At 42.9% G+C, this 18,696-nt stretch overlaps 1 protein-coding gene across 1 annotated transcript; it reads left to right on the forward strand.

The window, feature by feature from the left end:
- Window positions 1-15,493: 15,493 nt before the first annotated feature.
- LOC118565611 (C-type mannose receptor 2-like) lies at window positions 15,494-17,821 on the forward strand. The gene is made up of 5 exons (XM_036146022.1): window positions 15,494-15,531; window positions 15,829-15,889; window positions 16,076-16,462; window positions 16,632-16,985; window positions 17,302-17,821. The coding sequence occupies exons 2-5, from the start codon at window positions 15,856-15,858 to the stop codon at window positions 17,646-17,648; spliced, it is 1,122 nt and encodes a 373-aa protein (XP_036001915.1). The 5' UTR covers window positions 15,494-15,531; window positions 15,829-15,855; the 3' UTR covers window positions 17,649-17,821.
- Window positions 17,822-18,696: the final 875 nt, after the last annotated feature.

Here is an 18,696-nt window from a genome sequence, read left to right on the forward strand (position 1 = left end):
TGTGTAAAGATTTGAACTATGGATTATTTTATACAGTTATGTTTTTCTAAAGTATGAAGTCTTTTTTTAACACGTATAAAAATAAATTAGTTGTGTCATAGCAGTACTGACTGAAAATGTTTTGTTGTTAAAATAAGTGTGAACCAAAATTAGTTTATTCCCATATCTTCCATATGAAAGTAAACTGTGATAATTGTTTCTGAAGAATTACATGATTGTGTCCATGACAGAAAAACTGATCCTGATCAAAGAAAATAAAACCTGGGAGGAAGCCTTGTACTACTGCAGAGATCACCACCATGACCTGGTCACCATCACCAACCTGGATGAGCAGAGATGGGTCCAGAAGAAAGCCAAGAAGGCCTCCACTGATTACGTCTGGATGGTATTGCGCTTTAACTGCACTATGAAATTCTGGTTCTGGGTCTGTAAGGAGCATTCGGTCAGCAATACGAGCCAGGCCTCAGAACAGATGACTGACTGTGACACGTCTGGAGCCATGGCTGCAGGAGGACAGCATAGGTGGTTCCAAAGAAATGACACAGAGGAGCTGAATTTCATTTGTTTCAAGGAATAAAGCTTATCTGCTCTCTGATAACATGGTTTTAATTTTATCTACAGGGAAATCTGGGATCTTTCATAAATGAGATAAAATTATTTTTGCTTTAAAGTGGAAACTATACTGATATTGGGGGAAAGAAAATTCCAACTAACAAACATTTGAACTGCAGTTACTCCTCTGAAAGTCAGTCTGTATTTTTAAGAATACGTGTACATACTGCTAGACCAAAAGTTGGCCTAAAACATAAACAGGTTTAGGTTAAAGGAATATAATTGCTCTTTGTGCAACTTTTAGTTTCTTTGTTGTTTAATGAATAGATTATTTGCAGAATAGTGCCTCTGCAATACATAGTGAAGTTTACTGGATCCTCCCTTCCCTGGACTCTTCTGACCATAACTCAATGTACCTAAAACCTGTTTCTAAGCCACTGGTTACCAGAGTGGTAACACTCACAGTGAGGAGATGGTCAGAGGAGGCAGAAGAAGCTCTGAGAGACTTCCTCAGCTCCACTAAGCGGGATGAGCCGTGTGATCTTCATGGGGAGGACTTGGATCAATAACAGATTACATCTCAGACTACATCAACTTCTGTATGGACTCCTTTGTTCCTCTTATGAAAAGTGAGGTGCTTCTCCAAACGTACGCCCCAGATAAACCCAGAAATCAAATCTTTGCTGAGGGAGAAAAAAATGGCTTTCTGGTCAGGAGATAAAGTAGAGCTGAGAGATGTGCAGAAAATACTGAGGAGGTAAATCAGAGAAGGTACAGAACAGCTACAGGAGGAAAACTGAGGTGGAGCTGCAGGACAACATCAGTGATGTCTGGAAAAGCCTAAAAACCACCTCAGGTCACAAACAGAACGCCCAGGCTGTACATGGCTGACAATGAGCTGAACCAGCACTTCCTGAGGTTTGACCAACCCAGCCTAACATGCTGCAGACACCCTCACCTGCCTGTTCTTCCACCCAGAACTGCACATCTTTCAGCTCTCTGCTGTCCTCCAACCCCTCCGCTTCAGATGACTCCACTAATGAGGCCCTGTTGTATTAATCTTTGCCCTACAGTCAAAGTGACCTGTTGCCTCTCGGACGCAGAGCCAGGAGACAAGATGTCTGTGTATGTAATCCACTGTTACTGAGTGCAAGGCCGAATGCTGCAGCATAACACTGTATGGCTGACGACTGTCTAGGATGGGCTGTCTTTGTTTTGTCTCCTGCCAAGGCCACGGTGCAGTATTAGGGAGAGCCGAAAGCGAGGTCGGGCAGAGACAGGGGCAGACGCTAGGCTGCAGCCGCGCGGTGCGAATACTTTGTTCATGTATTGCTCTGCTCTGTTTCTCAATAAAGTGCTGGAACTGTATCACTCCAACGTCTCCTTCTTCAGCAACTCAGGGAAGTCAGTTATCTGTTCAGAACTCCCATAACATTTTGGCGTCAACGAACAAGATCTCCGACCGGCGGGCCAGGGGGTCCGGGGACAGTAGTAGCTTTGGCCGGCCCGGAGAAGTTTATCAGGCCTCTGTTACCCCGAACAGGTTTTCAAGGGACGAGGAGGGGCTCCTGATCTCGGGGCGGCTCTGGAGCGTCGGCGCGGGATCAGATTCAAACCTTTTTTTTTCATGAGACGGTAAGAGAGTTACTTTCCAGCATTTTCTTTAAAATGCAATTGCTTAAGGGAAAAATGCTAGGTAGCTTAAAAAAATTTTAAAACCCATTGTTGTTAGAAGAAAATACAGAATTTTTTTTAGATAACAGTGCCAATACTCCAAAACTTTAACCTGCAAAATAGAAATTAAGGAAAACCTATAGAAATAATAAATAATGTTTAATCTTTAGGGCAAATAAAGTAGGACTCACAATACAGACCAGTTTTAAAGCTTTAACAATAAACTAAAATTCAAATTTTCAATTAAAATATGTTTTCAGCTGTGATACAGACTCTCCCGCTGGGGGGAGGAGGGGCAGAGTGATTTTCACCTGGAGAACGGGTGACCAGTCTGAGCAGTTTGCAGCTGGTCAATTAAAGTCCTCTTGTCTTGGTTTTGTGCAAGAGGCTGTCCACTTCTGTTGTGGATGAAAGCGGCAGGGATGCTTAAGTCCTTGACTGTTGCAAAGACGTTCGCAGCTTTGATAAGTGGGGACCCCGACCATTATACCAAAAAGGCGACCATCGAATGTGAGGCCTTTCATTTAGTTGGTCGATCGTGCTAAGGACAAGTAGATAATGATAATAAAAACAAAAAAAGGATAAAATAAATAAAAATAATAAAAAAAAAGTCTGGAAGCAGAAGAGTCCGTGTAATGGGTCAAAGGCAGAGTTCTCGGGGTCCAGCCTTGCCCCAGGGTGGGACGTTCGATTTCATGCTGAAAAGTATGGGCCCGAAAGCATGACATGCATAAATGACTGAATTAAACATGCAGATTTCCTACAAGGGGGGTCATTTGATATGGCAGTACTAAAAAGGATTGAAGACAAAATAAAAGAACAAGAAAATAAATTAGAAACAAAAAAGACAGTCAAACAAAAATAACTATTCGAAATACGGAGACAGCAGGCGTGCCTTAAATGTTGCAATGATGAAGCTGAAAGACGGCAAAGAAAACAAAATAGTAAATGGTTGGCTGGGAGACTGGATGTGACAGGAAGCGTGTGTGGTCGTGAAGACAATTGCTCTGTCCCCTCCGCTTCTGTCCCTGACTCCAGACTGACTCTGGTGTTTCTGCAACACACACACGCACACACACGCACACACACACACACACACACACCTCCTCCATACAAAGCTTCTGAAAAACAGGATTTGTCTAATAACCCTCCTTTCTCTTCTACTTCCATGTATCCTGATCTGAGCGCCCTCACAAGTGTGATGGACCACGACCTTGACTCGTAAGCCTTTGGCCCGGGGCAACCACAAGCCAAACCACAACCCCAGCATGTGAGCATCAGCAGCCACCCAGACGACACATCTTCTGAGGCGGGGGGATCTGCATCAGCATCGGCCCCCACGCAGCGGGCAGCCTTGAAGACTGAGGCCGATACACCAAGAGGGGCTGCTGGGGCGGGTCGCTCCTACAAACTGAGACAAGACATCAAACCTCCTGACCGCTACACGGACATCAGTGCCCCGATGGTTGAAGTTATGGGCCCAAATGGACGAGACCTGGTTTTCAGGGCCTGGACACCACAGGACATTGAAGAGAACGCTAAGTCTCTCCCTGATCCCACCCTGTGTGGTGAGAAGTTTGCCACTGCTTTCACTGACTTCTGCAATGAACTGCGTCCAACGGGCGCTGAGATTCGCAGGGTTCTCGCACGCCAACTAAGAGCAACTGAACTGGCAAAGATTCATAACAAACTGCCTGAAATGGGACTGCGAGTTCTTAACCCAGATTGGGATCATGCGGACAATCAAGGGTTTGTGAATGCAGTCAATGGCCTGGCTGAAGAAATTAAGAAGACTTTTCCCACAAAAATCAACATGACAAGCATCTACACCTGCAAGCAGAAGGCTGACGAGTCCACAGACAACTTCATCGAAAGGGTGATAGAGTGTGTCACACGTCACAGTGGACAGGCAAAACCTTCCAGGCAAAACCACACTGGGGGTGGACGGTAACATCACAGTTTGGGAAACCCTGGTTTGTGATTGGGTCATCAAAGGACTTCTTCCACAAGTTGCCGAGGCATTCAAAGCAGCCTACGTGGGGTGGGCTGAGGAACCAAAACTGTCTGAAGTCCGGAAGCACGCCAGACATGCAGCCAGTCTGGTGGATGAGCAAAAAAGAACAAAAAAGGACAAGACTGAGAAAGAACTGCATCTGGCTGCCATCTCCACGTATCAATACATCGGCAGAGGAGAAAGAGGCCAAAAAGGGAGAGGCAGAGGGGGAAGAAACCGAGAAAGATCCTGGCCAGAACAGGGGAACCCGGGGCAAGAGGATGTCTGTCATCGCTGTGGGGAAAGAGGCCATTGGTGGAGGGACTGTCGGGTTTGTACGGGTCGCCCTTCGCGGTGTCAGGAAGCAGATTGACCCTGTAAGCCGGAGGGGGTCGAGCCATCACGCTTGTGGGGTCAACAGATTGGTAATGTACCCCATAGGGGATCTGAAAATGATCTTTCTTTTCCCTCTCCTCCTTTTCCTCACACTGCTTCCACACATAGCAACTCTGAGAGCACACACACACATACACACACACACACACACACACATGCAGATAACAAGCTGCAAGCTCTTGCGGACACAAACACAGCTGGGAGTGTTGCCTCTCTGCCTGATACAGAGACACACTCGCTGGACAATATCAACACGCACACACATTTGGAATCCTCTGCTTTTCGCAATGAAGTACCTGCTTTGAAATCTTTTGCGGCTGTGTGGAGTCTTGAAAGTCCAGAAAATAAGTGTGTGGACAGGAACATTTTGACTGAACCATTTTTGGAGAAAAGGGTTGAGTAGGTGGTTCCGACTTATGCTCACTTAAGATCTGAAGCATATAGGGCTTTTCCAACTCTGGAACTTGTGGTTGATGGACACAGAATATCCTTTATGGTTGATTCTGGAGCGACATCATCAGTGATCACAGCAGAGGAGTTTGAAATTCCTCCACAGCTCAGTGGAAACCATGTTTTCTCATTGTCTGCCTCGGGTCAGGTGACAAAGGAGCAGTTTACAAAACCCCTCACCTGCGTAACTCCGGAGGGGAGTTCTTTCAAACACGGTTTTCTGCTATCGTCTCTGTGCCCTGTGAATCTGCTGGGAAGAGATTTGATGATTGAGTTGGGAATCGTGCTGATCTCCACACCAGAAGGTGTTCTGGTGAGCACCGGAGATCGGACAGTGATCAGTGCTGTGAAATACAGCCCGCAGAACTTGCTTTTTGCTTACGAGTGGAAATTTCAGAACTCTCTGTTTAGCGGGCAGCTGATGGAGGAAGTCAAACAGCTTATAAATCCTCTTTCAGAGACTAAGAGCTCTACTGATTTGAGCTGCACAGCACACACGTCACGGGGCCCAGATGCGGACTTTGAGGAGGCGTGGTTCCGGGTGTCATCTGAGAAACTAACCTTTTCCACACTGTATTGGACTTCCCAATACACTGCGCTTGTGATCAATTTGCTACCTTAAAAGCTAGCATTTTTCAGATAAAATGGAATCCCACACATTCCATTAACAAAGCCCGTTAAAGGGAAATGGAGTGATTTGACAAATTTTGTCTCACATTGTCCAACGATTTGTGATTGGACTGTGGTACCACAACATCCTAACATTCTGTTTTCACAGAGACTATCTGCTTACAAAAGGCCTTTCACCGGTACTGTTCACTGTCAAAGAACAGTTCATTTGGTTCCAGAAAATGAAACATTCCTTTCTCATGGTCTGTTTCCAGAAGTAGACGTCACTTCACATCCCCTGCTGTCCCAGGTTCCTTCTGAACTGTGGGCAAAAAGTAAATAAGATGTTGGTCTCATCAAAGGGTGTGAACCAGTCATCGTAACCCCTAAATCAGATTACAGACCCTGTCAGAAACAGTACCCTCTGAAGCAGGAAGCAGTTGAGGGCATCAGACCTGTTTCCGAATCCCTTTTAAAAGAAGGGGTGATCATTGAATGTCCAAATTCACCCGTGAGCTCGCCTTTATTCCATGTGAAAAAGGTGAGAGACCAGGGCAAGCCAGTAGAGTGGAGATTCATCCTAGATTTGCAAAGGGTGATTTCAGCTGTAATTGGTCGAACGCTCGTACTACTGAACCCTACCACGATCTTGTCGCAGATTCCTTTGAATGCTGCATTTTCTCTGTCGTTGACTTGTCCAACGCTTTCTTCAGTGTGCCAGTCCACAAGGACTCACAGTACTGGTTTGGTTTCCAATTCAAAGGGAAACTTTACACTTTCATGCGTTTGGTCCAAGGCTACACAAAGAGTCCGACTATCTTAATTCAGCTCTGAAGGCTAGTCTGGACTCTTTGCAGCTGCGTCCAGGTACAACGCTGGTCCAGTATGTTGACGACATTCTTCTCTGTAGTCCCACAAAACAGCAATGTGAGGAGGACACAGTTGCTCTTTTGAAACACCTCAATTCTGAGGGACACAAAGCCTCTCTATCTAAGCTGCAGTTTGTGCAGCCTCAAGTGACCTTTTTGGGTCACAACATCTCCTCAGAGGGCAGGACCCTATCACCTAAACATGTGGCTGCAGTTCAAAACATCCCTAAGCCTGTCACGAAGAAGTAGCTTCTGTCTTTCTTGGGAATAACATCTTACTGCAGAAATTTTGTTCCAAACTACTCATTGCTGGAAGCTCCTCTGAGTGCCATCATGCAGGGTAAAGGTCTTCAACCTGCTGATAAGCTTACTTGGACATCTGAAGCCGAGTCTGCTTTTTCTCAGCTTAAATTAGCCATACAGCAGGCCCCTACCTTGGGTCTTCCGGACCCCAAAAAAAAAATTTTGTTCAGGCTGTTGATGAGAAACATGGATGCATGGCCTCTCTCCTCATACAGGACCATGGTGGGAAGTTGAGACCAGTAGCCTATTATTCTGGGAAACTGGATCCAGTTGTGGCAGGACTGGCTGGCTGTCTAAGGGCAGTGGCTGCAGCTGAGCGGGCTGTTTTAGCATCATCGTGGGCTATTCTGAACTAACAGTGCTTGTGCCTCACAATGTTGCCATCATTCTTCTAGAACAAAAGACTTCACATCTTTCTGCAGCGCGCTGGCTGAGGTACACTTCCATCTTGCTGGACTTGCCAAACATCACTGTGAAGTGGTGCAATGTGTTAAATCCAGCTACACTTCTTCCCACTCCTGAGGATGGGGAACCGCATAACTGTGTGTCGGTGCTGGAGGAAGTTTGCACACCCCGACCTGATCTTTCTGCTGTTCCAGTGGAGAACCCAGATTTGCAGTTGTTTGTTGATGGTTCGACTTACAGGGATCCCACCACTAGTGTGAATCGTGTGGGATTCACTGTTTGCTCATCGCATGAGACCCTGTTTTCGGGTTCTCTTCCAAAACAAAGCGGCTGAACTGGTGGCTCTGACTGAGGCCTGCAAGTTGGCAAAGGGGAAGACAGTAAACATCTTTACGGATTCCCGGTATGGATTTGGTGTGGTTCATGACTTTGGTGACCTATGGAAACATAGGAAGTTCTTGAAATCAGATGGAAAGACAATTCTGAACTCTAAGCAGGTTGCACACTTGTTAGAGGCCATCTTGTTGCCCAAGGTCATTTCAGTTTGCCAGTGTGCAGCTCACTCCTCGTCTTGTGATGTTATCTCGCAGGGAAACAGGAGGGCCGCAAAACGTGCGGCTGGGAAAGCTCCTCTGTTCACTGCCTTCTCTTCTGAGGGGAAGGAGGAGGGTACACCCCCATGTTCTTCTTCACTCACAGACTTGAGTGTGATGCAGAGTTTTGCGTCTGCTGGTGAGAGGCGACTGTGTGCTTCTTCTGGAGCGAAGTGCAGAAATAACATTTGGTATGGACCAAATGAGTTACCATACTTGCCAAAACACTTCTTCCCACACTTTGCAAAGCTAACCCATGGCTTAGCCCATTCCTCATACACCAGCATGACTGCTGCTTTAACATATCAGTGGTTCACTAGAGGCTTCAGCTTTTATGCAAAAAGGTTTTGTCAATCATGCATGATCTGCTGTTCATTCAATGCAGGGTGTGCCCCTCAGAGGACTCTAGGTGCACACCCTCCTCCTAGTAAGCCATTTGACCACATCATGATGGACTTCATTGAACTGACTCCTTCTGAAGGTAAGAAGTTTGTCATTGTCATCGTGGATATGTTCAGTAAATGGACTGAGGCTTTCGCTTCTAAAAAAGCTGACAGCCATGCTGTCACAAAAGCCCTTTTGACTGAGATTATTCCTCGTTGGGGGATTATAAGTGAAAATGGATCCCACTTTGTCAACGAGGCTGTGACTGAGGTGGGTAAGTTCTTGGGCTGTGACTTAAATACACACTGCGCGTATCATCCCCAGAGCTCCAGTGTGGTTGAATGGGAGAATGGAACTTTGAAGTTGAAGCTGGCAAAATGCTGCAAAGAAACAGGTCTTTCCTGGTCCAAAGCTTTGCCTATTGTCCTTACTTATATGAGGATGAGGAAAAGGGCGAAAGTTAACCTCAGTCCATTTGACATTCTGTTTGGAAGGCCGCCAAACTTGGGCTTTGGACCTACAAACCGTCACTTGCCCTCCACTTCTTTGTGTGATGATGACATGTTATCATATTGTGTTGGCTCTCAAAGGTGCTTTCTGAAATCTCTCAGACAGTGAAGGGAGCATTGCCTGTGGCAGCCGACAGAGCCCTCCATTCGTTCCGTCCAGGAGAATGGGTTCTGATTCGGGACTTCCGCAGGAAGCATTGAAGATCCAAACGCTGGCTGGGTCATTCCAGGTGCTCCTCAGGATGCACACGGCAGTGAAGGTCGAACAGCAAGTTCCTTGGATCCACGCATCGCACCACAGAAAGGTGCCACCGCCGCCGGGGAACCAACCAATCGCAGGACAAGAAGGATCAAACACTGGCATTGTCATCATCCACCTGAGCTACCGAGCTGGCTGTGAGGACAGCGGCCCACCACATGTGTTGTTTCTAGTGAGAAGAGGTGGGTGAAGAACACTGCTCCGACGGAATCACAATAACATTCCGGGCAGTGATTTGCGTTGCTTGTCTCCAGAGACTGATACAACAGAGTTTGCTTTGACACAGCTGATCTGTGGAACACAGCGGTTCCAAGAATTTGATTTGTTTGCTCATTGCTTATGCTCCCTACATATCAGAGAACTGACTGATAAAAAAAGGGAGAGAAGAGGACAGAAGGACGACGCGTTGCCATCGTTTTATTCATCATCATTCTACATTCTACATCATTCTACATCATCATTCTACACGGCGCATCAACATGACCTTCTTCTGGACGGCTGAGAAGCTGGCAATATGTTACCTTATGGTTGCATTTTTACTTATATTAATTACATGGTTTTGTGATCAAAATGATTCTAATGTCCTTAAGCATGTTTCTACTGTTACTGTGTTAAATTCATCTGATCCAACCATCACTCAGGCTTTTAAGACACCTCATTTGCAAAGAGGGGTAAAACGACATGATATTGCTCATCATGGCGTGACTGACAATCTCTGGTGGCAATTAGCAGCTACTACTGCTCGAAAGGTTACAAATGGTAGTTGTTATGTTTGCACCCGCTTGCCGCATGCAACTCAAGGGTCATCTTTACTCCAACCATGGCCAGTTAACATCACCACTGTGTTATCATTTTTTTCTGCCTGTACAACAGCGCCCCGTAACAGGACCCATATCCTGGGGGCTTCTAAACCCCTGAAACATTTTCCCTGGGCAATTAATTTTTCTCATGATTCTGTGCGCTTACCATATGGTTTCTCAAATGCTACAAATGTTAGTGTTGCTGGTTCTGTTATGACCCATTCAGTGTCGGCACCCTTGTGTTTTGTTCTTCTCTGCGTCAGATCCAGTTTTAATTTGGGCAATGCAGTTAACTGTGACAATACTGTGCCAGCTTCTTGTGCGCTTACAGATAATAGACCTTTATGTGCAGACGACCCATTGAAACCATGGCTAAGACTTTTTAATTTAACCAAATGGGGTTTAAGGGGTGGTGCCTTTTCTTCCCTCCAGGTGTATACTCCATCTCCTGATGGGTACCCGTGTCCTACTAATATGGTATGGGTTTATGGTCATAGTTCCTACCTGTATCTCCCAGGTAATTGATGTGGTGCCTGTTATTTGGCTTATCTTATTTCCTCTGTTAGGATAGTTGCATCCGTACCAGTGGGTGCCCAGAATCGCCGGAAGAGGGGAACCAGGATATCAATAGGACGCGAGATAGCCTAGGCAATTCTTCCTGGGTATGGCGCTGTTAGTAATGCTGAAGCCATTAACAGATTGGCTGCAGATTTAGAGAACTTGACAGCTTTAGTGGATGAGGGATTTCAAAGCTACGCCCCGGAATTGAAGGCTCTAAGATTAACTTCCTTACAGAACTGCATGGCTTTGGACATGTTACTGGCAACACAAGGGGGCATCTGTAAGGTCATTGACTCAGAGTGCTGTACTTATATCCCAGACTCTTCATCAAACATAACCTCTATCCAGCAACACCTGCATGATTTATTTAACTCCATGGTTATAGCTGATTCTCCCTCAGCTGAATATGACAGATGGCCGTGGCTTACAGGGAGTGGATGGCAGTCGATCTTGGTTCGTATTTTCACCCCAGTCCTAGTGGTCATTGCCCCGCTGGTTGTTTTGTTGGGCTGCTTAATCCCACTGGTTAAACGAATGTTAACTTCTGCAGTATTAGTTAGCTTCTTTACAGGACAACCGGATGCAGAAACTGGTGTCTTACCAGTTTTTTCCTACTCATGTGGGTAGTTTTTTCTGGGGTTCCCCTGCCCGCACTGAACCTCTCCTGCCTTTGCTCCTGGTGTTGTAAGTTTGGAGTGGTGAATTATTGTCCATCAGAGGGGTAAGTGGAGAAAGGAGTAGGGGGGTATTCAGGGTGGGGTGAGAGTAGACGGATTTGACCTTAATTAGTATACAGGTTTAGCTTACCTAGTCTAATACAACAAAATAATGTGCGCATAGGACCTAAAACAGGCCTTACTTTAATTAGATGAACCCTAAATTGTAGGCAAATGCTAAACCTTGATCTTGTGTGTTAAAACTCTCCAAAGCATTCATGTTAATCATTACTGAAGTTCCAGCACACATGATTTGTACTTGCATGTTCATGTCACGGGTCATATTGTTTTACCTTGTGGGTGATCACATAGATTATACATATTCTATGTGATCAAGGGGTGGAATGTTGTATTAATCTTTGCCCTACAGTCAAAGTGACCTGTTGCCTCTCGGACGCAGAGCCAGGAGACAAGATGTCTGTGTATGTAATCCACTGTTACTGAGTGCAAGGCCGAATGCTGCAGCATAACACTGTATGTCTGACGACTGTCTAGGATGGGCTGTCTTTGTTTTGTCTCCTGCCAAGGCCACAGTGCAGTATTAGGGAGAGCCGAAAGCGAGGTCGGGCAGAGACAGGGGCAGACGCTAGGCTGCAGCCGCGCGGTGCGAATACTTTGTCCATGTATTGCTCTGCTCTGTTTCTCAATAAAGTGCTGGAACTGTATCACTCCAACGTCTCCTTCTTCAGTAACTCAGGGAAGTCAGTTATCTGTTCAGAACTCCCATAACAGCCCCCCCCCCCTTCATGTCCTTCTCAGCGCTCCAGGCGAGGAACATTCTGCAGAAGACCAAACTGAGGAAGGCTGCAGATCCAGACAGTATCAGCTCCAGTCTTCTGAGGTGCTGTGTGGATGAGTTGTGTGACATCAAGGGGCACATCTTCAACATCAGAGTGAAGCTGAGGAGAGTACCACAGCTGTGGAAGACCTCCTGTGTGGTACAAGTGGCTAAAACTGCGAACCCCAAAGACCTCAGCAGCTACAGGCTGGTAGCACACACACACACACACACACACACACACACACACACACACACACACACACACACACACACACACACACACACAAAAAAAACCCCAAAAAAAACCTGAATTTCTAGGAGAAACACTGCCCTGTATTGTATGTTGTGCGTTACTCTGAGGGCACAAATAACAGGGTTTTGAGGAACTTGCCGTTGAATTCCACTTTCAACCTTTTCATTCCTTACAGGTAGAAAGCTCACTGGCCACATGTAAAAGCTCACTCAGGTCTTCAGGCTCAAGTCTACTCAGCCTACCCAGAACTAGAATCAGGAATGGAGAAGCAGCATTTAGTTCTTATGCTCCATTTATCTGGAACAAATATCTGGAACTCCCTGTAGACTGCAAAAGTGCTGAAACGATAAGTTAATTTAAAGCAAGATTAAAAACCTATTTGTTTAGAATTGTCTTAATGTAATGTAGAAAACGCTGTATTAGAATAGCATTTACTGCTCTGCATGTTTAGTTAGCTTGTATTTTGTAAGCACATTCACATGGGGATATATTTTCTGACACCAAAGACTGGCAATCTGAGACTGGAATCTTCATTAAAGTATTTTTTTTTTTTTTTTTGTGGTTCAATAAATGGATTGCTTGCAGAATGATGTACCTGTTTAATGCACTACATAATTGAGTTAATTGGACCAAAAATAACTCATGAGAGGAGAAAGAGTTTCCTTTAATATAAACCTGGTGAGCTAAATACACCAGTCATGTTTCATGTTAAAGGATGGAGACAGATTCATTCTGTTCATTTATTTCATGTTTTCCAACATAGAGTATTTAGAGTTATATATGGATTGACCAGTAGTTGGCAGTAGAGTCTGTTAACGCTAAACAGAACAGATACTAGTTTTTATGATGACATTCTTGCAGTGGAATCTGAACAATTAAAGTCCATTTGATAGTTCAGGTGGTCCAACAGGTGAGGCCTCCTGCAGATTGGTGAACTAGTAAAGTTTAATCGTTGGATCAGAACATAGTTTCTGTACAGATCAGTTTTCAACAACAATTGGAAAAAAATTACACTTTGTTCACTTCACTTTAGAGCAAAACAGCAGACAAGCTGAAACTTTGCAAAAGTGTTAAATGCTTCATAGAAGTACGTTCATGGGATCAGATGCGTAATTCATTTGATTTGAAATATAAATCTGAAATTCTAAAATAAGAAAAAAATACACTATAGACAAGTGTTTGGTTTGCACAATCGTATTCAGCAACTGTCATATTTTATGAATTTCAAATGGACCAAAATGCAGATTGGAGCTCGGGAAAAGCTGAGGTGGCCTGCTTCTCTCCTCCTGCTTCTCATCCTGCAATGACGATAGCAGTGATCAACGTCAAAACTATGCAGCCCATACTTGTTTCATATTTGTTTTAAATGCATTTACAAACATGTATTGTAGTCATTAAGACAGACACAACCCTGACCCTCAGGCTGTTTATTGAAGTTTGAACAGTTTTGAATGCAAATGACCAAGAATTAAAAACATGCTTAATTTAAAGCCAATCAGGGATCCCTCCTCTGGGAACTGCAGCAGGATTTTTCTGTGGAAGAAAGATTTTGATAGAATATGTAGATTACTTGTGTTTTATCATCACCTATTGGGGGTTTAATAAACTGCAGCTAGTAATCAACCCCTAAAGCAGATTGATTATAACAACAAGGCCACACTGGTCGCCGCTCTCGTCAGCTAAGAAATTAAAATTGAGTCTAAAGCTGAGTGGCTCACCAAAACTGAACATTAACAGGTGTGGAGATGTTGCTGCAGTTAAACTGTTTTGATTCCACCTGCAACATTTATATGGTACGGTTAGAATTAGTTTTTTTAAAAGATGAACGTACAGATCCATCCTGACCCAAACAATAGTTCAGGCCGCTGCAGCTGCTGGTGGTGGTGGTACTTTCAAATTCTGGGCCCTGTATTATCTTTTAGGCCTATATTTCATTATGCTGCTGTAAAATTAATTAACCAATCAGTATTCTATATGCATTAAAAGCTTAAATAAACTATTAACTTATTATGATTGCTTCTACCCAAGGAATAATATATATATATATATATATATATATATATATATATATATATATATATATATATATATGTGTGTGTGTGTGTGTGTGTGTGTGTGTGTGTGTGTGTGTGTGTGTGTGTGTGTGTGTGTGTGTGTGTGTGTGTCAGAACTGGTAACTTTGCATTTCAAGGGTGATTAGTGGGAACAGGATAGACCTAAGCACAAATCAAGCTACAAGGCAAAGACTGTGATGTACAAGCAAGGAAATTGAAACAGGAGCTGGGAATGAAGTAAACCCGAGTAAACAGAGTTCCAGTAGAAAAAAAAAGAAAAAAAGAAATCCCCCAAAGGGTTAGGATTCAAATATGGCAATGACCATGAAAGCTAATATGTTTTGTTTTTTTTGCTAATTTGTTTTATAGTACCTCTTATAAACATCCATCAAAGCTGTACTTTCAACATGCAAACACCACTTTTAGTTTGTTCCATTCAGAGTTGCAGCTGCTACATGTAACATTGATTTAACAACTGTATAAAGTAAACACATTTTAACCCAACTTACTGTTTTTGATGTGAGGGGCTGCCATTTTGGATCTGAGAATCGGACTTAAAAAATGTCTCCGACTTATTGAGGGTAAATTCCGACTATAGCGACTTTTAGAGTTGATATTTTTGATAGCTCAGAAAGCAAATGAAATGCAATGTAAACTAAAACCCGGTTTCAAACTAAAAGCAGTATATTAGCAATTATCTTCAGGTGAAAGACATAGCTGAAGACACCTTTATTTCAAAGGATATTAAGTTACTTGTACTCCATGTTTAAAACAGTATTAAAAATTTTAGATGAAAGTTTCTTGTTTTTAAAGGGTGTTGAGTTAAAAAAATAGCCTAAACGAGCACTAGTATAATAGTCTCAGAGTTAGAAATGGACTCAGATAACAACTAGCAGAATGAGCTCAGCCAAATTAGGCTGCAGAATCAATATTTCAATATTTTCTTAGAACAAGAGATAATGTATTATAAGCACACAGTTTTACTTTAATGTAAATTTCTGCCTAGAAAGTAAATAACTGAGGTAATCGTCCAGGTCAGGAGTTGGATCCAAAGCTGAATAAATATAATTTCACACATAAAATTTTAAACTTTCCATGTTTTAGTCTGCTATTGCAGTCATCCAGATATTTATTACTGAGATATTTTGGCTCACGGTCCTCATTTTCTTTCATTTAATGTATATCTGGTAACATGAATGATTGCCGTCAAAAGCAGCATGTCCGTCCTCCTGTTTGAACATTCAAATCCTGAGACAGAGCTGCTCATGTGATCCATGTTTTTCAGAAGTCCTTATTTAACCCCGGAAAGTTTCACCAGAACATCAAGGAGAAGCGACCACGTTTGATGAGACAAAGAAAAAGAACCAGATGTATGTTTTATCTTGTTTCTGTACTTGCTATTTGATATATATATCACAATATTCTTCATGTTTTCTGCTTCTTATTTCTCTAAATCATAGGCTCATAGGCACTGGGTAGTTTTTGTTAGGAGTCTACAGAGAAAACACCAAGCTGACAGTTTCAGCTTGGTGTTTTCAGTCTCCTCTGTTTCCTGTTCAGCTTCAGCTCCTCATCTTTCCCATCATTGTTTCTCTTTTTGGTGGAAGTAGAGCTGAAAGTTTTCAAATCTTGATATGAAGTTTTGTTATATGTTATTTATTTAACAGAGTGAAATAATTCATCTAACAGCAAATATGCAGTGGAGTCTGGTTCTGCTCTTTCTGATGAGTAAGTTGATTATGTTACACTACACATTCATTTTGTACTCAACGAGTTACATTCACCACTTTGTTTTATCACAGAGGAACTAAAATGAAAGCATTCATTATTGTTATAACTGTTTTGTATAATTATAACGCATGTTGTTTGTTGCTGGAATACTCAGTTTAATTCCGACATGTCTTATGTTAACAGGTCAGTGTTGTTTCATCCACTGTCATCTCTATGAGTATCACTACATTAATGTTAATAAGACCTGGACTGAAGCTCAGCAGTACTGCAAGGAGAAACACACTGACCTGGCCACAGTGTCTAACATGGCAGACATGAAGAGACTCCCCAATAACTCAGCAGGAGATGTGAGGGAAGCTTGGATTGGTCTGCATGATCCACCAGGTGTCAACAGAACATGGTACTGGTCTCTGCCTGAACTGGACTTCAATGACAGTGAAGCAAAATGGGACACAGGAGAACCGACTGATAAAGGAAAGGGAGGATCTGAGAACTGTGGGTTTCTGTATAAAAACCTCACATGGGCAGATGGGTCTTGTCACCATAAGGAACATTTCCTCTGCTATGATGGTGAGTATTTAAAAAGCCTTGAACCTAAACAGTGAGTACTTTACTAGAACTGTCTGGTTGACAGATTTATTTGGGAAGTTTTATTAGCAAGTATTAAAAAAAGCAACAATTTTCATGGAAATAATTGTGAACCAGAGACTGTTTATAAGTTTGTCTGTTTGCTCAACAGAAACTAATAGAACACAGAAATACCACTTGATTAAAGAGAAGAAGACCTGGCAGAAAGCTCAGAGTTACTGCAGAGAGAATCACACAGACCTGGTCAGTGGACTGAAGCAGCTACAGGATGGAGAGCTGAACAAGGTGATGAAGTCAGTGGGAAATGATACCCACATACATTTTGGTCTGTTCAGAGACACCTGGAGGTGGTCAGATGGAAGCAGTTTCTCTTTCAGACACTGGAACAATGAGTTGAACAATGCACAATCCAACAGTGGTCAATGTGCCATGACTGGGTTTGGTGATGAAGGCAGATGGAAGAATGACAGCTGTGATGTTAAAAAACCCTTCATCTGTTATGATGGTGAGTTGTTCTTTTAAACAAAGACTACAAGTTCATGTTAATATTAGAACTATACACCAAACAAATTTTACTTTATGTAATAGTTTAGCATTCTTGTTATATTGTGGTTAATGTTTCACTATTTAATTCACATATATGTAGTATTATCTATCATGTCATATCCATTTATGCATGTATATAAAAAAAGTGGAATAATTTTTTTCTGATTAAAAGTATATTGTTATTACAAAAGGGAATTAGCAGCCAAATTTTCAACATAACAACCTGGAGAAAGTTGTGAAGGTTGATTTGTTCATGCCAATAACTCCTGTGACAGATAAAGTGATCCTGATCAAAGAAACTAAAACCTGGGAGGAAGCCTTGTACTACTGCAGAGATCACTACCATGACCTGGTCACCATCACCAACCTGGATGAGCAGAGATGGGTCCAGGAGAAAGCCAAGAATGCCTCCACTGATTATGTCTGGATGGGACTGCGCTACACCTGTACTCTGAATTTCTGGTTCTGGGTCAGTGATGAAGTGGTCAGCTATCAGAACTGGGCTTCAGATGGACTGATGGATGACTGTGACATGTCTGGAGCCATGAAGGCAGGAGGAAAACATCAGTGGAGGAAAACAAATGATCTTATGATGTTTAATTTCATCTGTTCTAATAATTGAAATTAAACTTGTATCTTAAGAGGCTAAGTAATCTGCCTTCCTTTTGCTGTTTTGCAGCATGGTTTTTGTTACTAAACTTTAAACTTTTTGTGTGTGGTATGAAATAATCACCAATATATTACGTCTGTTTTAAACATTTTAGAGTGAGTTTCTTTATTTGCCTGATAATTTGCATACAGCATGTATGTTCTCTTTCAGTAATAAAGCCCTTTCTATGTGTCCTATGTTTGGTTTCTGATTTACAAAGTAGGCCACCTTTAGAATATAGGGTAGTTCATTGTTATTGTTTTGAGGCGGGTTTTTCGCGCATGCGCGCCGGACTGGTAGGCAAAAGGCGAACACAATGGCGGACGCAAACAGAGAAACTGACGAGTTCTCCGCGTATTTTTCTTCTTTAGATAACGTATCACAAGATCGTTTTAAGAGTAAGTTGATGGTTGATGGTATCAGATTGCCAGATCCACACAGCAAAAGCCTTAAGGGACGGAGCGAGTCTGTGAAATGCTGGCCAAGCGCTCCGTACCATGACATATACAGCTGCCTTATAAACAGACCTCTCAACTTTTATCAAAAATTAGGAGTGAGATTATGCTAATTTGGGGGCGGGGCTTGTTTGGGGGCGGGGCTAACCGGACCCTGGAAGAGCCGGTGGAGTCAACTCCATCTCATTTTTATCCCACCAGACAATGAAGTAGACATGTATTACTTGTGTTAAAAAGAGAAAGAGACATATTAATACTTTATTGTTCAGTTAATGGATTAAAACATAAATAATACACAATTGTTCAAATAATACTGAATAAAATTAAGTAGATTTTAATTATTGACCGAATTATTATACTGTTACACATTCATCTATGGGTTGTTTATCATTGTAAATCTATAACCTGATTGGTGAATCAGGCTGAGTTTCATCAAGCCTTTATGATCCCCTCAGCAGCAACACTGAAGCACACAGAGGTTCCCGCTGCGTCTTTACGCACGATCCAGCTGCTGATGTGTCCCTCCTTTCAGCTCAATGCATTTCTAGACTGTTACAGTTTATAAC

Source organism: Fundulus heteroclitus, chromosome 14, assembly GCF_011125445.2.
Source record: "Fundulus heteroclitus isolate FHET01 chromosome 14, MU-UCD_Fhet_4.1, whole genome shotgun sequence".
Taxonomy (NCBI): domain Eukaryota; kingdom Metazoa; phylum Chordata; class Actinopteri; order Cyprinodontiformes; family Fundulidae; genus Fundulus; species Fundulus heteroclitus.

Excerpts from the sequence above, each read along its gene's own strand:
- LOC118565611 (XM_036146022.1), top strand. The coding sequence starts at position 15,856 with ATGCAGTGGAGTCTGGTTCTGCTCTTTCTGATGA. Across the intron at positions 16,463-16,631 it reads ACATTTCCTCTGCTATGATG|AAACTAATAGAACACAGAAA; the intron begins GTGAGTATTTAA and ends TTTGCTCAACAG. Across the intron at positions 16,986-17,301 it reads ACCCTTCATCTGTTATGATG|ATAAAGTGATCCTGATCAAA; the intron begins GTGAGTTGTTCT and ends CTCCTGTGACAG.